This window comes from Emys orbicularis, chromosome 2, assembly GCF_028017835.1.
Source record: "Emys orbicularis isolate rEmyOrb1 chromosome 2, rEmyOrb1.hap1, whole genome shotgun sequence".
Taxonomy (NCBI): domain Eukaryota; kingdom Metazoa; phylum Chordata; order Testudines; family Emydidae; genus Emys; species Emys orbicularis.
In genome coordinates, this window is record NC_088684.1 from 216,048,745 (window position 1) to 216,070,847 (window position 22,103).

Sequence of the window (22,103 nt, forward strand, 5' to 3'; positions counted from 1 at the left end):
TCTCCAGCAGCATTCAAAAGTTGCTTTTTCATTGATTGCTATCTCTAGCAGTCCTAGAAAATATTGTCTACTAAAAATCAAGCCAGAATTGAAGGGGAAAGGAGGATGATAATTTTTAAGAAGTGATAAATCTAAGAGCTTTAGCCTAATTTAGTACTTTGTTTATAGTTGAATGCCAATAATGTATAACTTTATTAGTTTCACAAAAAGTAAATATACATTATTAGTTGTACCTCCATTATCTTCCCCTTTCCCAGCAAAGCCTGGGAGGCTATTTGAGAACTATGATGTTAGTGGCAACAAAAAGAGTTACAGTTTCCAAGGTCAAGGGGAACACGAAAGACCCAATGAAATTATTGTTCCTGAGAAAAATAAATATCAGGCTTCCTCCTTTCCCCACTCCCTCTCCCACATTATGATATATTTCCTCTTCTTAAATCCCTTGGGCCTTTGTAGCATCTCTTAACTCATTTTTTTAAAATTGATTTGCTTTCAAGTTGAAGATCCCTTTAGCAATAAAAGATTTAAAATTCCTCAGCATAAGATCCTTGTTTCCCACTTGTGTCTTGTAGGGAGCCCCATGCATTGTTAGTATGTAACAGACATATATTGATTACTATAACTCTCTTTTTCAGGCTTGGGAAACGGTGAGACTAGAATACATGGAAGAAGGTCAAAATATTATTTCTACTTACAGAGAAAAACTAATAGACTACTTCACCATGCAGCTAAGGTATTTCAGAACTCCTCAGAACACAAGAAATGTTATAGTCTTTATGGCCATACTAATCTGCCAGGGAGAGGGGGGACACAGAGGAAACACAGGTACTGTCAGGGCCGGCTCTAGGCACCAGCAAAACAAGCTGGTGCTTGGGGCGGCACATTTTTAGGGGCGGCATGGCCGGCGCCAGAATGCCGCCCCTAAAAATGTGCCCCGGCCGCCCTAGCTCACCTCCGCTGCCACTCGCGCGCCACGGCGCGCAAAACAGCTGATTCGCGCGCCGCTACTCGCCCTCCCTCCCAGGCTCTCAAACCTGGGAGGGAGGGGGAGATCCCGAGCGGCCGTTTCGCGTGCCGCTGCTCCCCCTCCCTCCCAGACTTGAGAGCCTGGGAGGGAGGGGGAGAAGCGGCGCCCGCGCCGCGGCCACTCGGAGTCTCCCCCTCCCTCCCAGGCTCTCAAACCTGGGAGGGAGGGGGAGATCCCGAGCGGCCGTTTCGCGCGCCGCTGCTCCCCCTCCCTCCCAGACTTGAGAGCCTGGGAGGGAGGGGGAGAAGCAGCGCCCGCGCCGCGGCCACTCGGAGTCTCCCCCTCCCTCCCAGGCTCTCAAACCTGGGAGGGAGGGGGAGATCCCGAGTGGCCGTTTCGCGCGCCGCTGCTCCCCCTCCCTCCCAGGCTTGAGGCGGGGCCAGGGTAATTAAAAAACGGGGGGGGGGAGGGGCGGCCAAAATTGTTTTTGCTTTGGGCAGCAAAAATCCTAGAGCCGGCCCTGGGTACTGTAGGCCTGAGAACACAGGAGCAATCTATGGTGGAGGAAACAATACCTTCCTCAGCTTTCATGGACCATTTGGGCACAGAGCCTAGAAATTCAGGCTACGCACAGGGTACAGGGTTTGCCCTTTTGTAAAACTTTTGTTTGCATGAAAACATGTCAGTAAACGAGGGTGTGCTGACCAGTCTAAGGATAACTTGGGGACATTTTGTTTTTGTATTACCCTGGATTTCATGAGTTTTGTAGATCTGTTAATAATCTGTAATCTGTAAAGAGTCAAAGACAGACTTTGGATCTTTGATTCAAGTTTAGTTAATAGTTTCATATTATAGACCTCCTTTTCACAAAAAGGGGGTGGGAAATTGCATACACAAGTCAGGTAATTGGTGATATAAGAAGCTAACTGGTTGTTTGTCCATGTAGTTGTATGACTTACTATTTTCCAAATCAAGCCCTATAATTTTAAATGTTAGGAATGGAAAGGGGTTTTATTTTGGTTGCTTTTCTTCCATTAGTCAAGGCAGAGTGACTTGGAGAAGTGCAGATGAACTTCCTTGGCTTTTCCAACAACAAGGCAACAAGCAGAAGCTACACAAGTGTCTCCTGAACCTCTTTGTATCTCAGAATCTTTACAAAAGGTAAGAGAGTAGCCAGGGCCTTCGTATGTACAAACATATTGAAATGGTTTAGTGTTCAGTTAAAGGCATGAAATAAAGTGTCTTTAATGTTTTGTTTTAAAAAATAAATAATAGAAATGATAAAATGCACAAATATGGGAAGAAATTTAACTAGGCCAATATGTAACCCTATAGCAGGGATTGAAAGCTGGGTGAAGGGTGCTAACTGAAAGAGTGGTGAGAAATAGCAAAGTATAAAGTTATATGGCGATATCTCGTAAGGTACCACTTATGGGATACCCTGCCTGGCTGGCTGGTTGCAAAGCACCCAAGGCATGGGAACCAGTGCTGTTCTGTTGCAGCCTATCCCTTTTGTGCACCTCGGTATATCCCGGTGTAGCGTGAACCCTGCTTGTGGGTGCTCTGAACATGGTAGTATGTAGGTGCGCCTAGGGGCGGGGCAGTGAATCCACTGTCATGCAGAGACCTCTGTCCTTCCACTGCTTCACAGTTGGGAGACCAGTAAGGTGCTGCATAGGTCATTCTTACTGTTGGACTACAGTAGCCTTCACAGAGCTGCTTTGCAGCATGAGAGAAAATTCCTGACATGCATATTCCCCATTCCTTGCACCCTGCCATCCAGCAGGGTAGCTGGTTCTGAGCATGGAGATTTGGTGTTCTGTATTTTACTTCTTACTTTTCTTGTTAAAACAGGGGGCATTTTGCAGAATTACTGAGTTACTGGCAGCTTGTCGGAAAAGATAAGTGTTCAATGGCATCAGAGTATTTTGACTCTCTAAAGCAATATGAGAAAAGCTGTGAGGGAGAGGAAAGTATGATCTGTCTGGCTGATCTTTATGAAACTCTGGGACGATTCTTAAAAGATCTAGGCCTTCTCAGCCAGGTAAGTGCATCTAGGAACAAAGGGAATACCTTGTAACAGCAAGCAAGCAAGGAATTTAAGCAGAGCATAGTATGAGCTTGATAAGATGTTTTGTGGTGCAGTGTTTTTTGTATATTATCTTACCTGCTCTAGTCACATTCTCAACTCCTTTATTACAGGCAGTTGCTCCTCTGCAGCGTTCTCTGGAAATTCGGGAGACTGCACTGGATCCAGATCACCCCAGGGTAGCACAGTCCCTCCATCAGTTAGCAGGAGTTTATGTGCAGTGGAAGAAGTTCGGAAATGCTGAGCAGTTATATAAGCAGGCTCTGGAAATCTCTGAAAATGCTTATGGGGCTGAACATCCCAGGGTTGCTCGTGAACTGGATGCACTTGCAACATTATACCAGAAACAGAACAAGTAAGGTTAATAGTATTGGTGATTTCCTGGATTTGTCATAACATGCAAGTCTTTTGTGGTTGTTACATTGTCTATTTGTTTCTGCGATTACACATTTTAATACATTTAACTTCCTTTTGATGCATGTGCAGAACTGCTATTAATATTAATGAGAACTATCTGTTTGTTTCAAGAGGAGGAGGAGACTTTTTGGGGGGTCTAGAAAAAGATTAGTAAACATATTTGTGTATTATTCAAATATATAGTTATAACAAAGTAATATTTTTTTAAAATGCCCTTGTATTGGTACAATTGTCACCCTCGCAAAATAGTTGTGAATACTTACCAACCCAAACACAGGAGGTAGGTGGTATTTATTATTATTTATTTATTTATTAAGAGCAGCAGCATCTACTCACCTATCTTTACCTGGGTGACTGATGATAACAGGGAAAAATATCTTAAGGATATTTTACTTGTCCATCAAAAACAAATTACTAGCCCCAGGCAAATGTGGAGGTAGAATTTACAAGTCTGGTTGAAGATTTCTATGGGTTCTCCGAAGAATAAATGTATCCAAATCCTACTTGTTTTATTTTAACACCATGTCTATGGAGTAGGGAAAATGATTTACCCTTAATACTTAATGCACATGGATTAAGTGACCTTTCCAATGTGAAAGTAAGTCTCTGGTGGAGCCAGGAACAAAACCCAGATCTCCTTAGTCCTAATCCAGTGCCTTAAGGACAAGACCATCCTTCTTCTTCAACACATACTTTAATATACTGAAGATATCCTGACACTTCTTATGAGGCAAATCCTTTCCCAGTGCTCATTGCAAGTAGGCTAGTGATATTGGTGAGGGGAGAAAGGGAAGGAGTCCTCCCCCGGGAAATGTACTTTGGTGTAACACTCATTCAAAAAGTTCCTTGGTACAGTTTGTACTGTTGATTCTGCAGATCAAGCTCCTGTACTTGCATGTAATTCTAGAGGAAACTGCCAAAATTCTCCTCTTTCTTCCTCTGCAAACTACTCTCCAACCAAATCATGGAAAACCAAGACTCTGAGTCCTTACCTTCTCAGTTGCAGAACGCACTCTAGATTTGTGTTCAAACTCACTCCTCTTTCTTGGGGATTTTCTTTTAAGGGCAGTGGCAATAACATAATAGTTCAGCCTAAGTTTCTCCTTCAAACTAGGACGTTTCTAGCATTGCCTTTAGAGTTTTTGTCTTACTCGCCAGTTCTCTCTATGCAGAAAGCAACTTGCATCTGTTTATATTTGGGGTGGAATTAAGACATAGTCAGCATTTCTATGCAGGATTCCAACACCCGCTAAGAGGGAGGGGTAACAGAAGAATCTTGCTAACCTGTTAACACTCCTAACGCAGTCATAAGCATTTCGCATACTTCCATCTTTGACAAAACGTGCGATCCTTTCATGTATTTATACCTGCTCCTGTATTTTCCACTTCATGCATCTGATGAAGTGAGTTCTAGCCCATGAAAACTTAGGCCCAGATAAATTTGTTAGTCTCTAAGGTGCCACAAGGACTCCTCGTTGTTTTTGCTGATACAGACTAACACGGCTACTGCTCTGAAACCTGATAGGTAACTTTCAGGGGGACTTGTGCTCTTAAGTCACTTAGGTGGCTTTTTGAAAATCTAACCCAAAATGTATACCGTTGCCATGTATGGTGTCTAACATTTTAAATAACTATTTTCAGATATGAACAAGCTGAACAGCTGAGGAAAAAATCCTTTAAAATGCGACAAAAAGCAGCAAGGCGGAAAGGCAATTTGGTAAAGATTTGATACTTAATCAAAATAGGGGTAGCTGTGGCTTTGTTGAATGGATGATGAAGTGTGTTTGAGGTGTTCTAAAAATCTGATGCTTAAGTGCTTTTGATAATTGAAAGTTTGCCAGCTTAACCACTTTAGGAGCAGCATTAGTGTCTGCTCTTTCAATCTCACTAGAAATAAAGGTGGATAAGTACAACTGGAATATAGTGGTGAGCGATGGAAAATAAATAAGTGGATATAGAAACCCTCCAAATATCAGACTTTGGGGATTCAAATTTCATGATGAGACTATACGTTGTTGAAAGGAAACTAGAGAAATTGCTCTGTAGGAGGTAACTGAGGACCTAATTCTACAACACTACTGTGCATAGTGCCTACTACCATAGATGATAATGTCACAATGGTGACAATGTCAGTAACCACTGTACTTGGTAGTGGTTTAAGGATGAAGCCCTAAGAGTGTGCTCCCTCTTTATGGCTCTTCAATGGGTTTTTTTTTACTCTTTTTTCTTCTATTTCTCCTGCCATAAAGCTCCTAGGGGAATTCTAGTTCTAGGCTCAGTCTCTGTCTCATAGAGGAAGAGAAGCACCCACACTACAAGAACTCCGCTAGGAACTATATAGTTGAAGCAACATAAAGAAAAACAATGGAAATGTCACTGTTCCCACCACAGTTATTTAAAGAAAAATAAAATCTGTTCATGGGGATTTCACTTTGTCAACTTTCATAATGATTTCAGTTACACAAACATTTTTTATTAGAACTATTCGTGTGGGCTGGGGGTGTTATCAAAGAGGTCTCTGAAGTATCTGGCCACACTTTTTACTCTCACTCCACATCATTTATGACAAGTATTGCCATACCGAGCCTTCCTATGAAGCTTTACAAAACCCTTCAGTAATACTTTTATAATGGTTTTATACATCAGCTTGAATTCCATTTTAAGTTCTTAAGACCTAAGAAATTAATTGAAACAGATTGTTTGGACTGAAAAATTTAAGAAGACTAGAACATATTGTAAAGGGAAGGCAAAACCAGAGCATAGCAGATTGAGAATGTATAGAGACATAAGGGGTAACAAGAAAACATTCTACAAATACATTAGAAGCAAGAGGAAGACCAAGGACAGGGTAGGCCCGTTACTCAATGGGAGGGGTGGGGGGAAGTAATAACAGAAAATGTGGAAATGGCAGAGGTGCTTAATGACTTCTTTGTTTTGGTTTTCACCAAGAAGGTTGGTGGTGATTGGACGTCTAACATAGTGAATGTCAGTGAAAATGAGGTAGGCTCCGAGGCTAAAATAGGAGAAGAACAAGTTAAAAATTACTTAGACAAGTTAGATGTCTTCAAGTCACCAGGGCCTGATTAAATGTATCCTAGAATACTCAAGGACCTGACTGAGGAGATATTTAAGCCATTAGCGATTATCTTTGAAAAGTCATGGAAGACAGGAGAGATTCCAGAAGATTGGAAAAGGGCAAGTATAGTGCCCATCTATAAAAAGGGAAATAAGGACAACCCGGGAAATTACAGACCAGTCAGCTTAACTTCTGTACCTGGAAAGATAATGGAGCAAATAATTAAGCTATCAATTTGCAAACATCTAGAAGATAAGGTGTTAAGTAACAGTCAGCATGGATTTGTTAAGAACAAATCATGTCAAACCAACCTGATAGGTTTCTTTGACAGGGTAACAAGCCTCGTGAATCGGGGGGAAGCGGTATACATGGTATATCTTGACTTTAGTAAAGCTTTTGATACGGTCTCGCATGACCTTCTCATAAACAAACTAGGGAAATGCAACCTAGATGGAGTTACTGTAAGGTGGGAGTATAACTGGTTGGAAAACCATTCCCAGAGAGTAGTAATCAGTGGTTCACAGTCATGCTGGAAGGACATAATGAGTGGGGTCCCGCAGGGATCAGTTCTGGGTCCGGTTCTCTTCAATATCTTCATCAATGATTTAGATAATGGTATAGAGAGCACACTTATAAAGTTTGCAGACGATAGCAAGCTGGGAGGTGTTGCAAGTGCTTTGGAGGTTAGGATTAAAATTCAAAATGATCTGGACAAACTGGAGAAATGATCTGAAGTAAATAGGATGAAATTCAGTAAGGACAAATGCAAAGTACTCCACTTAGGAAGGAACAATCAGTTGCACACATACAAAATAGGAAATGACTGCCTAGGAAGGAGTACTGCGGAAAGGGATCTGGGGGTTATAGTGGACCACGAACTAAATATGAGTCAACCGTGTAATGCTGTTGCAAAAAAAGCGAACATCATTCTGGGATGTATTAGCAGGAGTGTTGTAAGCAAGACACGAGAAGTAATTCTTCCACTCTACTCCACGCTGATTAGGCCTCAACTGGAGTATTGTGTCCAGTTCTGGATGCCACATTTCAGGAAAGATGGGGATAAATTGGAGAGAGTCCAGAGAAGAGTGACAAAAATGATTAAAAATCTAGAAAACATGACCTAGGAGAGAAGATTGAAAAAATTGGGTTTGTTTTGTCTGGAAAAGAGAAGACTGAGGGGGGACATGATAACAGTTTTCAAGTATGTAAAAGGTTGTTACAAGGGGGAGGGAGAAAAATTGTTTTTCTTAACCTCTGAGGATAGGAGAAGAAGCAATTGGCTTAAATTGCAGCAAGGGAGGTGTAGGTTGGACATTAGGAAAAAGTTCCTAACTGTCAGGGTGGTTAAGCACTGGAATAAATTGCCTAGGGAGGTTGTGGAATCTCCATCATAGGAGATTTTTAAGAGCAGGTTAGACAAACACCTGTCAGGAATGGTCTAGATAATACTTAGTCCTGCCATGAGGCAGGGGACTGAACTAGGTGACCTCTTGAGGTCCCTTCCAGTCCTGTGATTTCATGGAGGCATACTGTGTGTAATTCACTCCCATGCAGAGGACCAACAAAAGGCCTATGCAACCCTTAATTCTCAAAATAGGGCTTACATGGGGTCTATTTGGCGCAAAGGCCTTGTGCTGTCCTTCTGCACAGGAGTGAATTTCAGTCGTAGATATTAAACTTTTGATGCTGATGGACTTTCATTACTTTGTGCTTTGCTTTAGTTTGGATTTGCTCTTCTACGTCAACGAGCCTTGCAGCTGGAAGAGCTCACGTTAGGCAAAGACACACCAGATAATGCTCGAACCCTCAATGAGCTTGGAGTTCTCTATTATCTTCAGAATAACATTGAGTAAGTAATATTTATGTCACACAGTCATAGATTCCCTCTCTCTTTCTTATATCTAATGAGACACATTATATGGAACCTCATGAAAAATTCCCAGTGATAAGTCTAAACGCTCTCAAATACTAAATACAGTGCAATTTCCAATTTCTTTTACAGTTTTCTATTATGAAATTAACTCATAGTATCTGAAGTCTGCTGTACAGTGAGTGTCATTGGCATCTGGATATTTACCACATCACTGCATTTCCTATTTTAGAACGGATGTACTACTACATTAAATTTAACCGTCACTAGTTGTAAATATATGGGGTATTTTTATGTCCTCTCTACCATGGTTCTCTGTTACATCAGACTCCTTTACAAAATTCTCATTCTAACAGCAAGGTTTTTTTTTCTTTTATAGCATTCAAAATGCCAGTACTACAAGGAAAGTAATGAATTGTACATATATATTATAGGTGAGATCCTTGCCCCTGCTCTGATTCCTTTATGATGTGCAAAAGGGCCAGAGCAGCATAAAAAGGCACCAAAAGCCACATAACTGGCCAGGGGAGAATTCCCCTAACACAAGAAAGGCAGAAGACATCTATGAAACTGTCTCCCAAGGACCGCCTCGCAAGCCCCAGTTTAGAGGGTGTGATGCGTCAGGGCCGCAGCCCTGCAAGCTCAGCCCACAGGGCAACCTGTAGATATTCTTTAATGTAGGCCCCCCCGAGCTGTGTAAGTTACATTGAGAGCCTCTCAGATACCTGAAGCAGACCTGAATTGGGAGAATGCCTTAAAGCCACATTAACTCCTATTCTTTTTTTGCTGTGCCTCTTAGAAGTGCAACACAGAATTTCACCTCAAGTCTTTAAGTCCTTTTAGATTTTTTTTTTTATCTGAATGTCAGGATCTCAGTGGCAGAATAAAGAAGTTAAAATACATTGTGGTTTAGAGTGTTTACATTAATAGCCACTAGTTAGTGCAAAATCCTAGTAATTAGAATTGACTTGTAACAGTTGATGCATGTATGTTATTTCTTGTTTCACCTGTCATGCAGTCAGGCCAAAGTCACTGACGATAAATGACTGATATCTGTAAAATCTGCCATGTGAGATCATTGTATACGCCACAGTCTGTCAGTTCATCCGCAATTTTTTCAGATGTTCCCTATTTCCTGTAGCTCTTTCCCCCCCAAATTTAATTGGTGAGGAAAATGGCACACTGTCTTCTAGTAAAGATGAAAGTTTGTTATTGCCTTTTGAAACAGAGTCCTGTGCTGTAGTTCTGAATCAACCATTAAAGGGGCTTTTTTGATAGTTTGATGCAGCTGAAGAGAATCAATGATAGAAGGGAATTTGTTTGTATCAAGTGATAAATGTAAGCCTGATCTGTAGCCGTTATGTAGGGAGCACTCCTTTGGCTCCCACAAGGTGACTCCAGGCTTGAACCCATCTTTTGTGTATTTATGAGTCCTTCTCTCCATCTAATGTGAAACGGATATTTCCAATTTACTAAACTGACCTGTCTCAAGAATAGGGTGACATGGAATGTGTGTGTGTCAGGATGACAAACTACCTAGCTGTAATGGATATTGCATGCAGGGATTCTATGGGGAATCACTTTCTTTTTGTCACAGAGGGAAAATAGTAAATGTGTGATGGAATAATACCACAATAATGTAATAAAATGCATAACCGTCTGATAGGATATACACTTGAACAATTACTTCAGAGAAAGCCTTAGGATAGATCTTAATGTGTAAATTATAGCAGCTGAGCCTATTGTATATAAACCTATTTCTTTTACAGTCTTTACAATTGTTTGCAAAGGGAATTCTAACTGCTACTTTCTGAATTTTTACATAGTTCCAGAGTTGTTTTACCTGATCCTGCTACTTGTTTCATGAATGTTTACTCCTGGGAGGAGTTACATTGAAGCCAGGGGGATTACTCGCATGAGTAAGGGTTGGTTGTATAAAAAAGGGTACAGATCAGACTCAAAAGGAATATTCACAAGATAATGCAATATAAGAAAAAAAATCTACCCAACTGACCTAAAGTGCTAGCTTTTGGGCAGCTGGTATTAGTGTTCTGAGATTGTATTTGGTGCTCTAGTTAACTCTATAATTACATTCTTTCAATTAGACAGCGTACTGTTACCTGTTGTCTGTCTTTTGTGTTTGGATATACAGTTACTCACTAAGCCTGTTTAAATGAGTTGCTCTGCTGTATTTGTTTCACTAGAGGCGGCTGAAATGTCTATTAGAATACAATGGCACTTCTGCAGGTACAAAAGTAGCTTTCATGGAATGCACACATTTAATCTTTGGAGTATTGCTGTGTGAATTTGTTTGTAGGACAGCTGAACTTTTTCTGAAGCGCTCCCTAGAAATGAGGGAGAGGGTCCTGGGACCAGACCACTCAGACTGTGCACAGTCTTTGAACAATCTGGCAGCTTTGTACAATGAAAAGAAACACTACGATAAGGCTGAGGAACTGTATGAAAGAGCTTTAGAAATTAGGAGGAGAGCACTAGCCCCTGATCATCCTTCACTGGCTTACACTGTGAAACACCTTGCAGTACTCTACAAAAAGCTGGTAAGTGTGTCTGTGTGTTTCATACATCATTTAAAAATAATAATGTCTTGCTCTTTCCATCCCAAAAGAGGCAGAGTATCAAAAAGAGTTTGGATATCAGCATCCTCCAGAAATGCACACAAAAAAATTAAGTATATAAATTAAAATTGTCTCTGTTTTTGTGCCCCCTAGTTGCTCTGTGGGACATTTTCCTAAAGAAAAGCTGTTCTTTAATAATGTCTTCAGTGTATTGGGCACCTACAAGCTTTTCCTTTAACTTCATTCAGGCAAATTTATTCAGCCAGTATATTTACCATAAAGGAAACAATTCAGTTAGAAGACAGCATTATGGCTGTTGCCAGGGAATCTCTTCTCCACTTTCCTATTTTGGGTTCCTCTGCATTTGTTCCAGTCAACCCAGATGCAGACACCATATTTTTGGCACTTGAGAATAATTTCTACTAATTTTTACATATGAACCCTGTCAGCCATCTAAGTATTTATAATAGAACTGGCAGCAGCTCTCTGTGTGGGTATCTTGAGCAATTTCTACTTCATTTCAGTTCAGTGAAAAATAAGCAATCACTCTGTTGTAGAATACTCTGATGATAATAGTAATTTATATTTTCAAAATACCTTATAAATATTAACTGTCAATTGACTGGTCCTATATGAAGGGGAATCCCTGTCTATAGGAATATTGTAATCTGTCCTCAGCCTTGAGGCTAGACAGAACGTGAACCCTAAAGTTTCCAACTGTTACACTAAGGGTATGTCTACACTACGAAATTAGGTCGAATTAATAGAAGCCGGTTTTATAGAAATCGGTTGTATACAGCCGATTGTGTGTGTCCCCACATAAAATGCTCTAAGTGCTCTAGTCGGCGGACCGCGTCCACAGTACCGAGGCTAGCGTCGACTTCCGGAGCATTGCACTATGGGTAGCTATCCCACAGTTCCCGCAGTCTCCGCCGCCCATTGGAATTCTGGGTTGAGATCCCAATGCCCGAATGATGCAAAACAGTGTCGCGGGGGGTTCTGGGTACATGTCATCAGGCCCCTCCCCCTCCGTCAGAGCAACGGCAGACAATAGATTCGCGCCTTTTTACCTGGGTTACCTGTGCTGACAACATACCACGGCAAGCATGGAGCCCGCTCAGCTCAGCTCACCGTCACCATATGTCATCTGGGTGCCGGCAGACGTGGGACTGCATTGCTACACAGCAGCAGCAGCTAACTGCCTTTTGGCGGTAGACAGTGCAGCATGACTGGTAGCCTTCATCGGCGATCTGGGTGCTGGCAGCCGTAGGGCTGCATTGCACCAGCCTTTTGCCTTTTGGCAGTAGATGGTGTATTACGACTGGTAACCGTAGTCTTTTCCTATTACAAGTTGGATCATCGCACATTAGCAGAGTCTTCCCTGAGCAGCAGATTGTGCAATAGGCCTGAAGGCCATCGTCATCATACAGGAAAAATGTGGCTATCAGTCTTAGTACACTAACTGCCAAGCACCCAGAAGATGCCGAGGGCTATCAGTCATGCTGCACCGTCGTCTTAAGATGTAAAAAATAGATTTGTTCTGTATTCATTTGCTTCCCCCTCCCTCCGTCAAATCAACGGCCTGCTAAACCCAGGCTTTTGAGTTCAATCTTTGGGGGGGGGCCATTCTGTGTGACAGTTGTTTGTGTTTCTCCCTGATGCACAGCCACCTTTGTTGATTTTAATTCCCTGTACCTGTACGCCATGTCGTCACTCGCCCCTCCCTCCCTCCCTCCCCTGGTCCGTCAGATACTAGTTACGCGCCTTTTTTCAGACCAGACGCCATAGCTAGCACTGGGATCATGGAGCCCGCTCAGATCACCGCGGCAATTATGAGCACTATGAACAGCACGCGCATTGTCCTGGAGTATATGCAGAGCCAGAACATGCCAAAGCAAAACCAGGACCAGCCGAGGAGGCGATTGCAGCGCGGCGACGAGAGTGATGAGGAAATTGACATGGACATAGACCTCTCACAAGGCACAGGCCCCAGCAATGTGGAAATCATGGTGTTACTGGGGCAGGTTCATGCCGTGGAACGCCGATTCGGGGCCCGGGAAACAAGCACAGACTGGTGGGACCGCATCGTGCTGCAGATGTGGGACGATGCCCAGTGGCTGCGAAACTTTCGCATGCGTAAGGGCACTTTCATGGAACTTTGTGACTTGCTTTCCCCTGCCCTGAAGCGCCAGAATACCAAGATGAGAGCAGCCCTCACAGTTGAGAAGCGAGTGGCGATAGCCCTGTGGAAGCTTGCAACGCCAGACAGCTACCGGTCAGTCGGAAATCAATTTGGAGTGGGCAAATCTACTGTAGTGGCTGCTGTGATGCAAGTAGCCAAAGCAATCACTGAGCAGCTGCTACGAAAGGTAGTGACTCTGGGAAACGTGCAGGCCATAGTGGATGGCTTTGCTGCAATGGGATTCCCAAACTGTGGTGGGTCCATAGACAGAACCCATATCCCTATCTTGGCACCGGAGCACCAAGCCACCGAGTACATAAACCGCAAGGGGTACTTTTCAATGCTGCTGCAAGCCCTGGTGGATCACAAGGGACGTTTCACCAACATCAACGTGGAATGGCCGGGAAAGGTACATGATGCTCGCGTCTTCAGGCACTCTGCTCTGTTTCGAAAGCTGGAGGAAGGGACTTACTTCCCGGACCAGAAAATAACCGTTGGGGATGTTGAAATGCCTATCGTGATCCTTGGGGACCCAGCCTACCCCTTAATGCCATGGCTCATGAAGCCGTACACAGGCAGCCTGGACAGGAGTCAGGACCTGTTCAACTACAGGCTGAGCAAGTGCCGAATGGTGGTGGAATGTGCATTTGGACGTTTAAAAGCGCGCTGGCACAGCTTACTGACTCGCTCAGACCTTAGCGAAAAGAATATCCCCATTGTTATTGCTGCTTGCTGTGCGCTCCACAATATCTGTGAGAGTAAGGGGGAGACATTTATGGCGGGGTGGGAGGTTGAGGCAAATCGCCTGGCCACTGATTACGCGCAGCCAGACACCAAGGCGGTTAGAGGAGCACAGCATGGCGCGGTGCGCATCAGAGAAGCTTTGAAAATGAGTTTTGTGACTGGCCAGGCTACGCTGTGAAACTTCTGTTTGTTTCTCCTTGATGAACCCTCCGCCCGCCCCCCCCACCCGGTTCACTCTACTTCCCTGTAAGCCAACCACCCCACCCTCCCCTTCCCCCTTCGAGCACCGCTTGCAGAGGCAATAAAGTCATTGTTACTTCACATTCATGCATTCTTTATTAATTCATCACACAACTAGGGGGATAATTGCAAAGGTAGCCCGGGATGGGTGGGGGAGGAGGGAAGGAAAAGGACACACTGCAGTTTAAAACTTTAACTCTTATTGAAGGCCAGCCTTCTGATGCTAGGGCAATCATCTGGGGTGGAGTGACTGGGTGGCCGGAGGCCCCCCCACCGTGTTCTTGGGCGTCTGGGTGAGGAGGCTATGGAACTTGGGGACGAGGGCTGTTGGTTACACAGGGGCTGTAGCGGCGGTCTCTGCTCCTGCTGCCTTTCCTGCAGCTCAACCATACGCTGGAGCATATCAGTTTGATGCTCCAGCAGCCGGAGCATCGACTCTTGCCTTCTGTCTGCAAGCTGACGCCACCTATCATTTTCAGCCCGCGATTCAGCACGCCACCTCTCCTCTCGTTCATATTGTGCTTTTCTGTAATCAGTCATTGACTGCCTCCACGCATTCTGCTGTGCTCTGTCAGCGTGGGAGGACATCTGTAGCTCTGTGAACATGTCATCACGCGTCCTACGTTTTCTCTTTCTAATCTTCACTAGCCTCTGTGAAGGAGAAACATTTGCAGCTGGTGGAGGAGAAGGGAGAGGTGGTTAAAAAAGACACATTTTAGAGAACAATGGGTACACTCTTTCACGTTAAATTTTGCTGTTCACATTACACAGCACATGTGCTTTCGTTACAAGGTCGCATTTTTCCTCTTATATTGAGGGCCTGCCGGTTTGGTGTGAGAGATCACTCACGCAGTGCCAGGCCACAGATTTCAGCTTGCAGGCAGCCATGGTAAGACACAGTATTTGGCTTTTTTAACCTTCTTAACATGTGGGAATGGTTTCAAACAGTAGTGCTCTCATTTCCCATACCAAGCACCCGTTGGGTTGGCCATTTAAAATGGGTTTGCAATGTAAAAGGAGGGGCTGCGGTTTCAGGGTTAACATGCAGCACAAACCCAACTAACTCTCCCCCACACACCCAATTCTCTGGGATGATCACTTCACCCCTCCCCCCCACCGCGTGGCTAACAGCGGGGAATATTTCTGTTCAGCAGAGCAGGAACGGGCACCTCTGAATGTCCCCTTAATAAAATTGCCCCATTTCAACCAGGTGACCGTGAATGATATCACTCTCCTGAGGATAACAAAGAGCGATAAGGAATGGATGTTGTCTGCATGCCAGCAAACACCGGGACCATACGCTGCCATGCTTTGTTATGCAATGATTCCAGACTACGTGCTACTGGCCTGGCGTGGTAAAGTGTCCTACCATGGCGGACGGGATAAGGCAGCCCTCCCCAGAAACCTTTTGCAAAGGCTTTGGGAGTACATCCAGGAGAGTTTTCTGAAGATGTCCCTGGAGGATTTCCGCTCCATCCCCATACACGTTAACAGACTTTTCCAGTAGCTGTACTGGCCGCGATTGCCAGGGCAAATTAATCATTAAACACGCTTGCTTTTAAACCATGTGTAATATTTACAAAGGTACACTCACCAGAGGTCCCCTGTGTGCCCTCAGGGTCTGGGAGCACGCCTTGGGTGAGTTCGGGGGTTACTGGTTCCAGGTCCAGGGTGATAAACATATCCTGGCTGTTGGGGAAACCAGTTTCTCCGCTTCCTTGCGGCTGTAAGCTATCTACATTTTCTCCATCCTCATCTTCCTCGTACCCCGAACCCGCTTCCCTGTGTGTTTCTCCAGTGAAGGAGTCATAGCATACGGTTGGGGTAGTGGTGGCTGCACCCCCTAGAATAGCATGCAGCTCCGCGTAGAAGCGGCATGTTTGCGGCTCTGCCCGGGACCTTCCGTTTGCTTCTCTGGCTTTGTGGTAGGCTTGCCTTAGCTCCTTAATTTTCACGCGGCACTGCTGTGCGTCCCTGTTATGGCCTCTGTCCTTCATGGCCTTGGAGACCTTTTCTAATATTTTGCCATTTCGTTTACTGCTTCGGAGTTCAGCTAGCACTGATTCGTCTCCCCATATGGCGAGCAGATCCCGTACCTCCCGTTCTGTCCATGCTGGAGCTCTTTTGCGATCCTGGGACTCCATCATGGTTACCTGTGCTGATGAGCTCTGCGTGGTCACCTGTGCTCTCCACGCTGAGCAAACAGGAAATGAAATTCAAACGTTTGCGGGGCTTTTCCTGTCTACCTGGCCAGTGCATCTGAGTTGAGAGTGCTGTCCAGAGCGGTCACAATGAAGCACTGTGGGATAGCTCCCGGAGGCCAATAACGTAGAATTCCGTCCACACTACCCCAATACCGACCCCCTAAGGCCGATTTTATCGCTAATCCCCTCGTCGGAGGTGGAGTAAAGAAACCGGTTTAAAGGGCCCTTTAAGTCGAAAGAAAGGGCTTCGTCGTGTGAACGTGTCCAGGCTTAATTCGATTTAACGCGGCTAAAGTCGACCTAAACTCGTAGTGTAGACCAGGCCTCAGAGTTCAAATGCAGAGTAGAGTGATGGTAGATGAGTGTTTCTTTCTGCACTCTTGCATTTTGCCATTCTTCTAAATTGGAAGAATCCTGTAAACTTATTTCTTGGCCAGACTGTTCCTGTGCTTTTGCACTAGTGCTTTTACTGCTAACACCTCCAGTAGCATTCTGAAATGGGTTGAGATCACATGAGCTTTTCCCATTTCAGACTGCTGCAGTTGACTCTGCCAGAAAAAAAAGACTGCTGTGCTTGGATGAACATAAATGAAGTAGTGGAAGGGAAGAGATGAGTTGGAGGTACATAAAGAATAATTAGATACTTGACTATAGACAGTTACCTCGATATAAAATCATAGCTGGTGTGTGTGAAGAAACAGAGAAAACTGCAGACTTTACACATCCAAAACTATCTTAGACATGTTCCTGAATTTCCATTTCATGCTAAATGTCAAACATCCATATTCCAGAAATAGAATCCCAAATATATGCCCCAAGTTAAAAAAAAAAAAAAAAAAAAAAAAAATCAAATCACTAACTCAGTACATCCAGTGAAGCAGATACAAGTAAGGGAGCAGATACAAATCTGGAGTGGAACAAAATTTGCTGGTAAGTTTCCCTTCCCACATCTCTTGTAAAATTAAGGTCCACTAGAACTATTTGTTGAAAATCAACTCACGCCTCTGCCATGTGTAGTAAGAGTGGGGAATACAGCTGCAGGGGATGGAGCAAAATTTTTGATGGACAGGAATGAAACAAACCTTTTAAACACTCTCTCTTGTAGATACTAGTGGAAGGAACATGCTTGAGAAATAATCAGAGCTAGAGATAGTACCTGGAAGGACTTAAATGGGAGTTGAAGGCACTCGGACCATTAATGATGATCAACAGGAATGGTTTATTGTAGATATTCAATAAGGGTCCAATCCTGCAAAGTTTAAGTGACCTTTCTTGTTCTGAAAGCAATTACAACTTTTCTAAGCTCTTTATTCACAAATATATATATATATATATATATATATATATATATATATATATATATATATATATATATACACATCTAGGCCTGCTATAACCACATGTCTGGTTTTAACATTGGTTTGTTTTCTAGGGAAAGCTTGACAAGGCAGTGCCTCTGTATGAGTTGGCTGTTGAAATTCGACAAAAATCATTTGGTCCAAAGCATCCTAGTGTAGCTACTGCCTTGGTAAACCTGGCTGTTCTTTATTGTCAGATGGTAGGTTTTTCCTGTCTTATACATTTCAGCAATTTTATATATGAAATTTAACAGCATATAAAAGGACACCCTCAGGGAATTCAATCTCATGTACATTTTTACAATCTGAAAGAACATGTGATTGCACTGATTGGAATTTAGCCAGGGGTGAAAGGTTATGTTAATCCCTTTAATCTTGTAAAAAAGACCATGAGATTTTTATAAATCATATAAATCACGGCCTTTGGTTTAAAACTACATCTAAAGCACTGGTTTAGTACTGACTGAGGGAACATTACCTACTGAAATTCTGGCACTCCATGCACATTGATCAAGTGTAGCCGTGCCTAGGCTTTTAAGCTTATAAGACTGCAGTTGTAGACTTTCTACTCAATACCTAATATAGGTCAGAGAGAAAGAAACATTTACCAAGATATTACCATCCATTTGTTTCCTTAGTATCAATAACAGTAAACACTTCTACTTAATATATCATATATTGTTCTGTTATGTTGCTTGGGATCTGTAAACCTGGCTTTCAATAAGAGGTTACAGCTGATTCGCTAAACCCAGGATTGTGTTTGGTAGTTTATAACCTATTCATTTAGGATGAGGCTTTCGAAGCCACCTAAGGAACTCTGACCCCAATCATCATAAAATTAATGGGAAATGGGTGTCCAAATCTTTTAGGTTGCTTTAAGTGTCTCACTCTTATGTAAACAGCAGTTCTTTTAAAAACAAAACACTGTTTTGGTTTAGCAAAGAAATTTAAGTCTAGGATGTGCCTATACAGTTTGTAGAAACCAAATAGTATGTGTAATACCCATTTAAACAACTGGTTTTCATCTTGTTTTCCTTCTCCCACCCAAAAAGAAAAAGCACATTGAAGCCTTACCTCTGTATGAATGTGCATTAAAGATTTATGAAGACAGCTTTGGTCATATGCATCCTCGTGTGGGAGAAACACTAAAAAACTTAGCTGTGTTGAGGTAAGGACAGATATTTTCTCCCATCATCTAAGATAGGGAACTGCTTCCATTAAAAAATTAACAAATGTGAATAATTATATCAATAGAAAATGCTTTATTAGGCAATTTGGGGGCTAAAATGTAGACAGTGTTGGTAAGTGCGTTAATTATAGTAGGGTGACAGTCTGAAATGATGCAGACTAGAACCTTGAAGTACATATGCACCTCTTTCCTTTGACAACAAACATGGAGGGACTTGGATCCAGGTCTTGTCCTATCACAATCACAACTTATTCCTCCACTATGCAATACAGTTACACTTAACACAGTGAATGCAGCTGGAGTCCATGCTGATAATTCCTAGTGGCTAGTACCAGCTCCAGCAGGGCAGAGTTAAGATTGTATGGTCCTTTACCTTACCTCTGTATTTCCTTGTTTTCAGAAATTTTTGCTGAACTTAATGTCCTGGAGGGGCACAAGCTAACACCAGGCAATCTTAACTCGGCATTAACAAAGTTTTTTGCTGTTTAATTGTATTTTGTTTTTGCAGACTTCAGTACAGTACAGTACAGGTGGGGCGGTTTTGGTAAAATTTTGGTTTCTCTCCCAAAGCTATGAAGGAGGAGATTTCGAGAAGGCTGCCGAGCTGTACAAGAGAGCCATGGAAATCAAAGAAGCAGAGACTTTGTTGATAGGAGGAAAAGCAGCTTCCCGACCCTCATCAAGTGGAGACACTTTCAGTTTAAGAAGTACATTATCTCCAAATGTTTTTCTAGACCATGGACAAAGGTGATGCAAACTGGCACAAAAACAAATGCTAGTGAAGAATGCTTGATGGTTAAGTACTTAAAAAAATCTGAGCATGTTCAGAGATTTAAAAAATGATTTTAGGAGACAAAATGTTTGTGATGAATGAAAATATGAACAAAATTTTACATTTTAGTTTAAAATATTTCCGTTCATGCTAACTTTTTTGTGGACCATGTGGTACAGAGTTACTTCTGTGTTACACACAGGCATTTAGTGAAAGACTGCTGAGTGTGTTCTATTAGTTACTTGTTCAGACTGTAGCTGTAATGCCAGAAAACATTGGTTTTGTTTTTCTCTATACCTCTGTGAGCTACAGGTTGTTATTCCACGTCAGTTCCTTCAGTGTCCACACTGTTATGGTGTTTGTGGAATTTTGTTATTTTACCTTTCCGTCTTTTCCGGAGCAGTTTGTTATTCAGGGACACAGTAATTTTGAGAACCATATATTGTGTTTCCACCCAAAGAAGGAAAGTACCCCCAAACTTCACCTGCCCATGTTTTGGCTTTAAAGAAATTTGTACAAAGGAAACTGGGTTCTTAGTAAGACACGCTTTTGAGTTTTTAGATCATGGTTGTTGACAGAGGGCTTGTCTATGTGGTCAGTTCGTACATGACAAGCCTGGGTGTAAATCTACAGCCCACTAGCCTTCACAATAACTGGCCATTGGGACCCTGATACACACAAATTTCTATAGTGTGCTTTGATTTAAACTCTGTTTTGAAACAGATTGAAGTGCACTATAGAACTTTTAGTGCATGGTAGGAAGGTCCCCATGGCCTGTGAGTGTGCAGCATGCTAATGCACTGTAGATTTACACCCCAGCTTGTCATGCATGAACTGATGATGTAGACAAGCTCTGACTAATATTTTTGTCCTCTCTAGCTAAAGCTTTTTAATTGGTGTCGGTTATATCCACTTATTTTTAGTAGGAATATGCTTTTTCAATGAGTAACCCGAGAGAAAAATATTATGAATTAATTGGGGACTGGCGCACACCTCTCAGTTTTAGTAGAGAAAAACTGCTCATTAAACTCCAGTACACAAGCATACTTGTATTAACCAGGAGAAAGAACAGAATAGCATCAGTGAATAGCAGTAAACTGATTTTTATTAAACTTACAATGGACTATTTCTCCCAGTTTGGTTACAATGATCAATTAAGTCTGTTTGTTTACAAACAAATTCACTAATTTAAAAATGACGTGCTCCTTTTCATACTTTAGAGTTCAGTGTCAGATCTATGAGGAAACTTCATTCATGAACTAATCCATTTACTCAGCTAGTGTTAAAGTGCTGAGGCTGTTTATCTCAAAGGGATACTATTTATCTTTTCCTTTCCCCCCCTTTTACGGTAAGCAATTAAGTCAATTCCGCACCCTCCCCCCCATTCAGCACTTTTTCTGAATAGAAAAAGAAATATTTAAATAAGAATGTAACTTGGGAACGATTCGTTTTATAGTGCTGCAATGAAAAATGTACAATATCAAAACTGACATTGAGCACTAAAACTTCGTTGAAGAAGAAACTTCTAACAGACTATACAAACGATATGAGGTTCATGCAGCATAGAAGAAGCTGTTTTTATTTACACAAAAATTGTAATCTTCTAAATTTCAAACAGATGGATGTTTGACTTCTTTGTATTGGTGTCCAAAACAAGTATAATAGCTCTCTTGATACTCCTTCTGTAGAAAACATATCCCACCAAGTCCTGTTTGTACATGAAATTGAAGCGTTTGTATATTTGGTATAAGCCAAATTCTATGTAACTTAATGATCACAGTAGAACTCCACATCAAAACCATTAGTGTCTTCCAGTGTTATCAGCAGAGATTTAATAGAACAGATCCATAGCAAGGTCTCATTATTAAGATTCACTGTTAAAAATTTAAGTTGATAGTATATTGCAGCTTACAACATAAATGAACAAAGTTAGCAAAAATATACAGCATTGAAGTGTATTTGTTCACTGAGTTGCAAAAAAGCAGACATTTCCACTAGATTTCTCACTCAGAGAAATACCATGGTTCTTTTTAGACTTCTAAATTCCAATATGCTTTAATTGCAAAGGTGAAAAACATTATCAGCCACAGGACTCGTTTTTGTTGGGTTTTTTTAAATTCGTTTTAAACACTGGTACGCAATCTTCTGCAAAGTTAGGTCTCGACTCCACCACCTCACTTTACAATTTGGAATGGGCAAGTGTAAAAGTTGCTTTGCTAACTATAGTCAGAAGTCAAGAACTATTTTGTGTACCCGAACAACATCTCTCCAATAATTTTATATATGTATTAATTTCTATTTTTGTAAAACTGTACATAGGATAAAATTGTAAATAGTTGCCTTTTTATAAAGCTGTCAGCCATGTAAAGTAGTAGCTAAATCAGTGGTTCTCAAACTTTTGTACTGATGACCCCTTTCA

The 22,103-nt window shown here is 42.2% G+C and overlaps 1 protein-coding gene across 1 annotated transcript in view; it reads left to right on the forward strand.

The window, feature by feature from the left end:
• NPHP3 (nephrocystin 3) overlaps positions 1-19,663 on the forward strand; it is a 53,670-nt gene extending 34,007 nt beyond the window's left edge. Inside the window, exons 18-27 of the mRNA XM_065399242.1 lie at positions 636-733; positions 2,006-2,128; positions 2,822-3,011; positions 3,170-3,411; positions 5,115-5,190; positions 8,271-8,398; positions 10,737-10,977; positions 17,798-17,923; positions 18,776-18,891; positions 19,483-19,663. Coding sequence (XP_065255314.1) covers positions 636-733; positions 2,006-2,128; positions 2,822-3,011; positions 3,170-3,411; positions 5,115-5,190; positions 8,271-8,398; positions 10,737-10,977; positions 17,798-17,923; positions 18,776-18,891; positions 19,483-19,663 — 1,521 coding nt within the window. The remainder of the gene's footprint in view (positions 1-635; positions 734-2,005; positions 2,129-2,821; positions 3,012-3,169; positions 3,412-5,114; positions 5,191-8,270; positions 8,399-10,736; positions 10,978-17,797; positions 17,924-18,775; positions 18,892-19,482) is intronic.
• Positions 19,664-22,103: the final 2,440 nt, after the last annotated feature.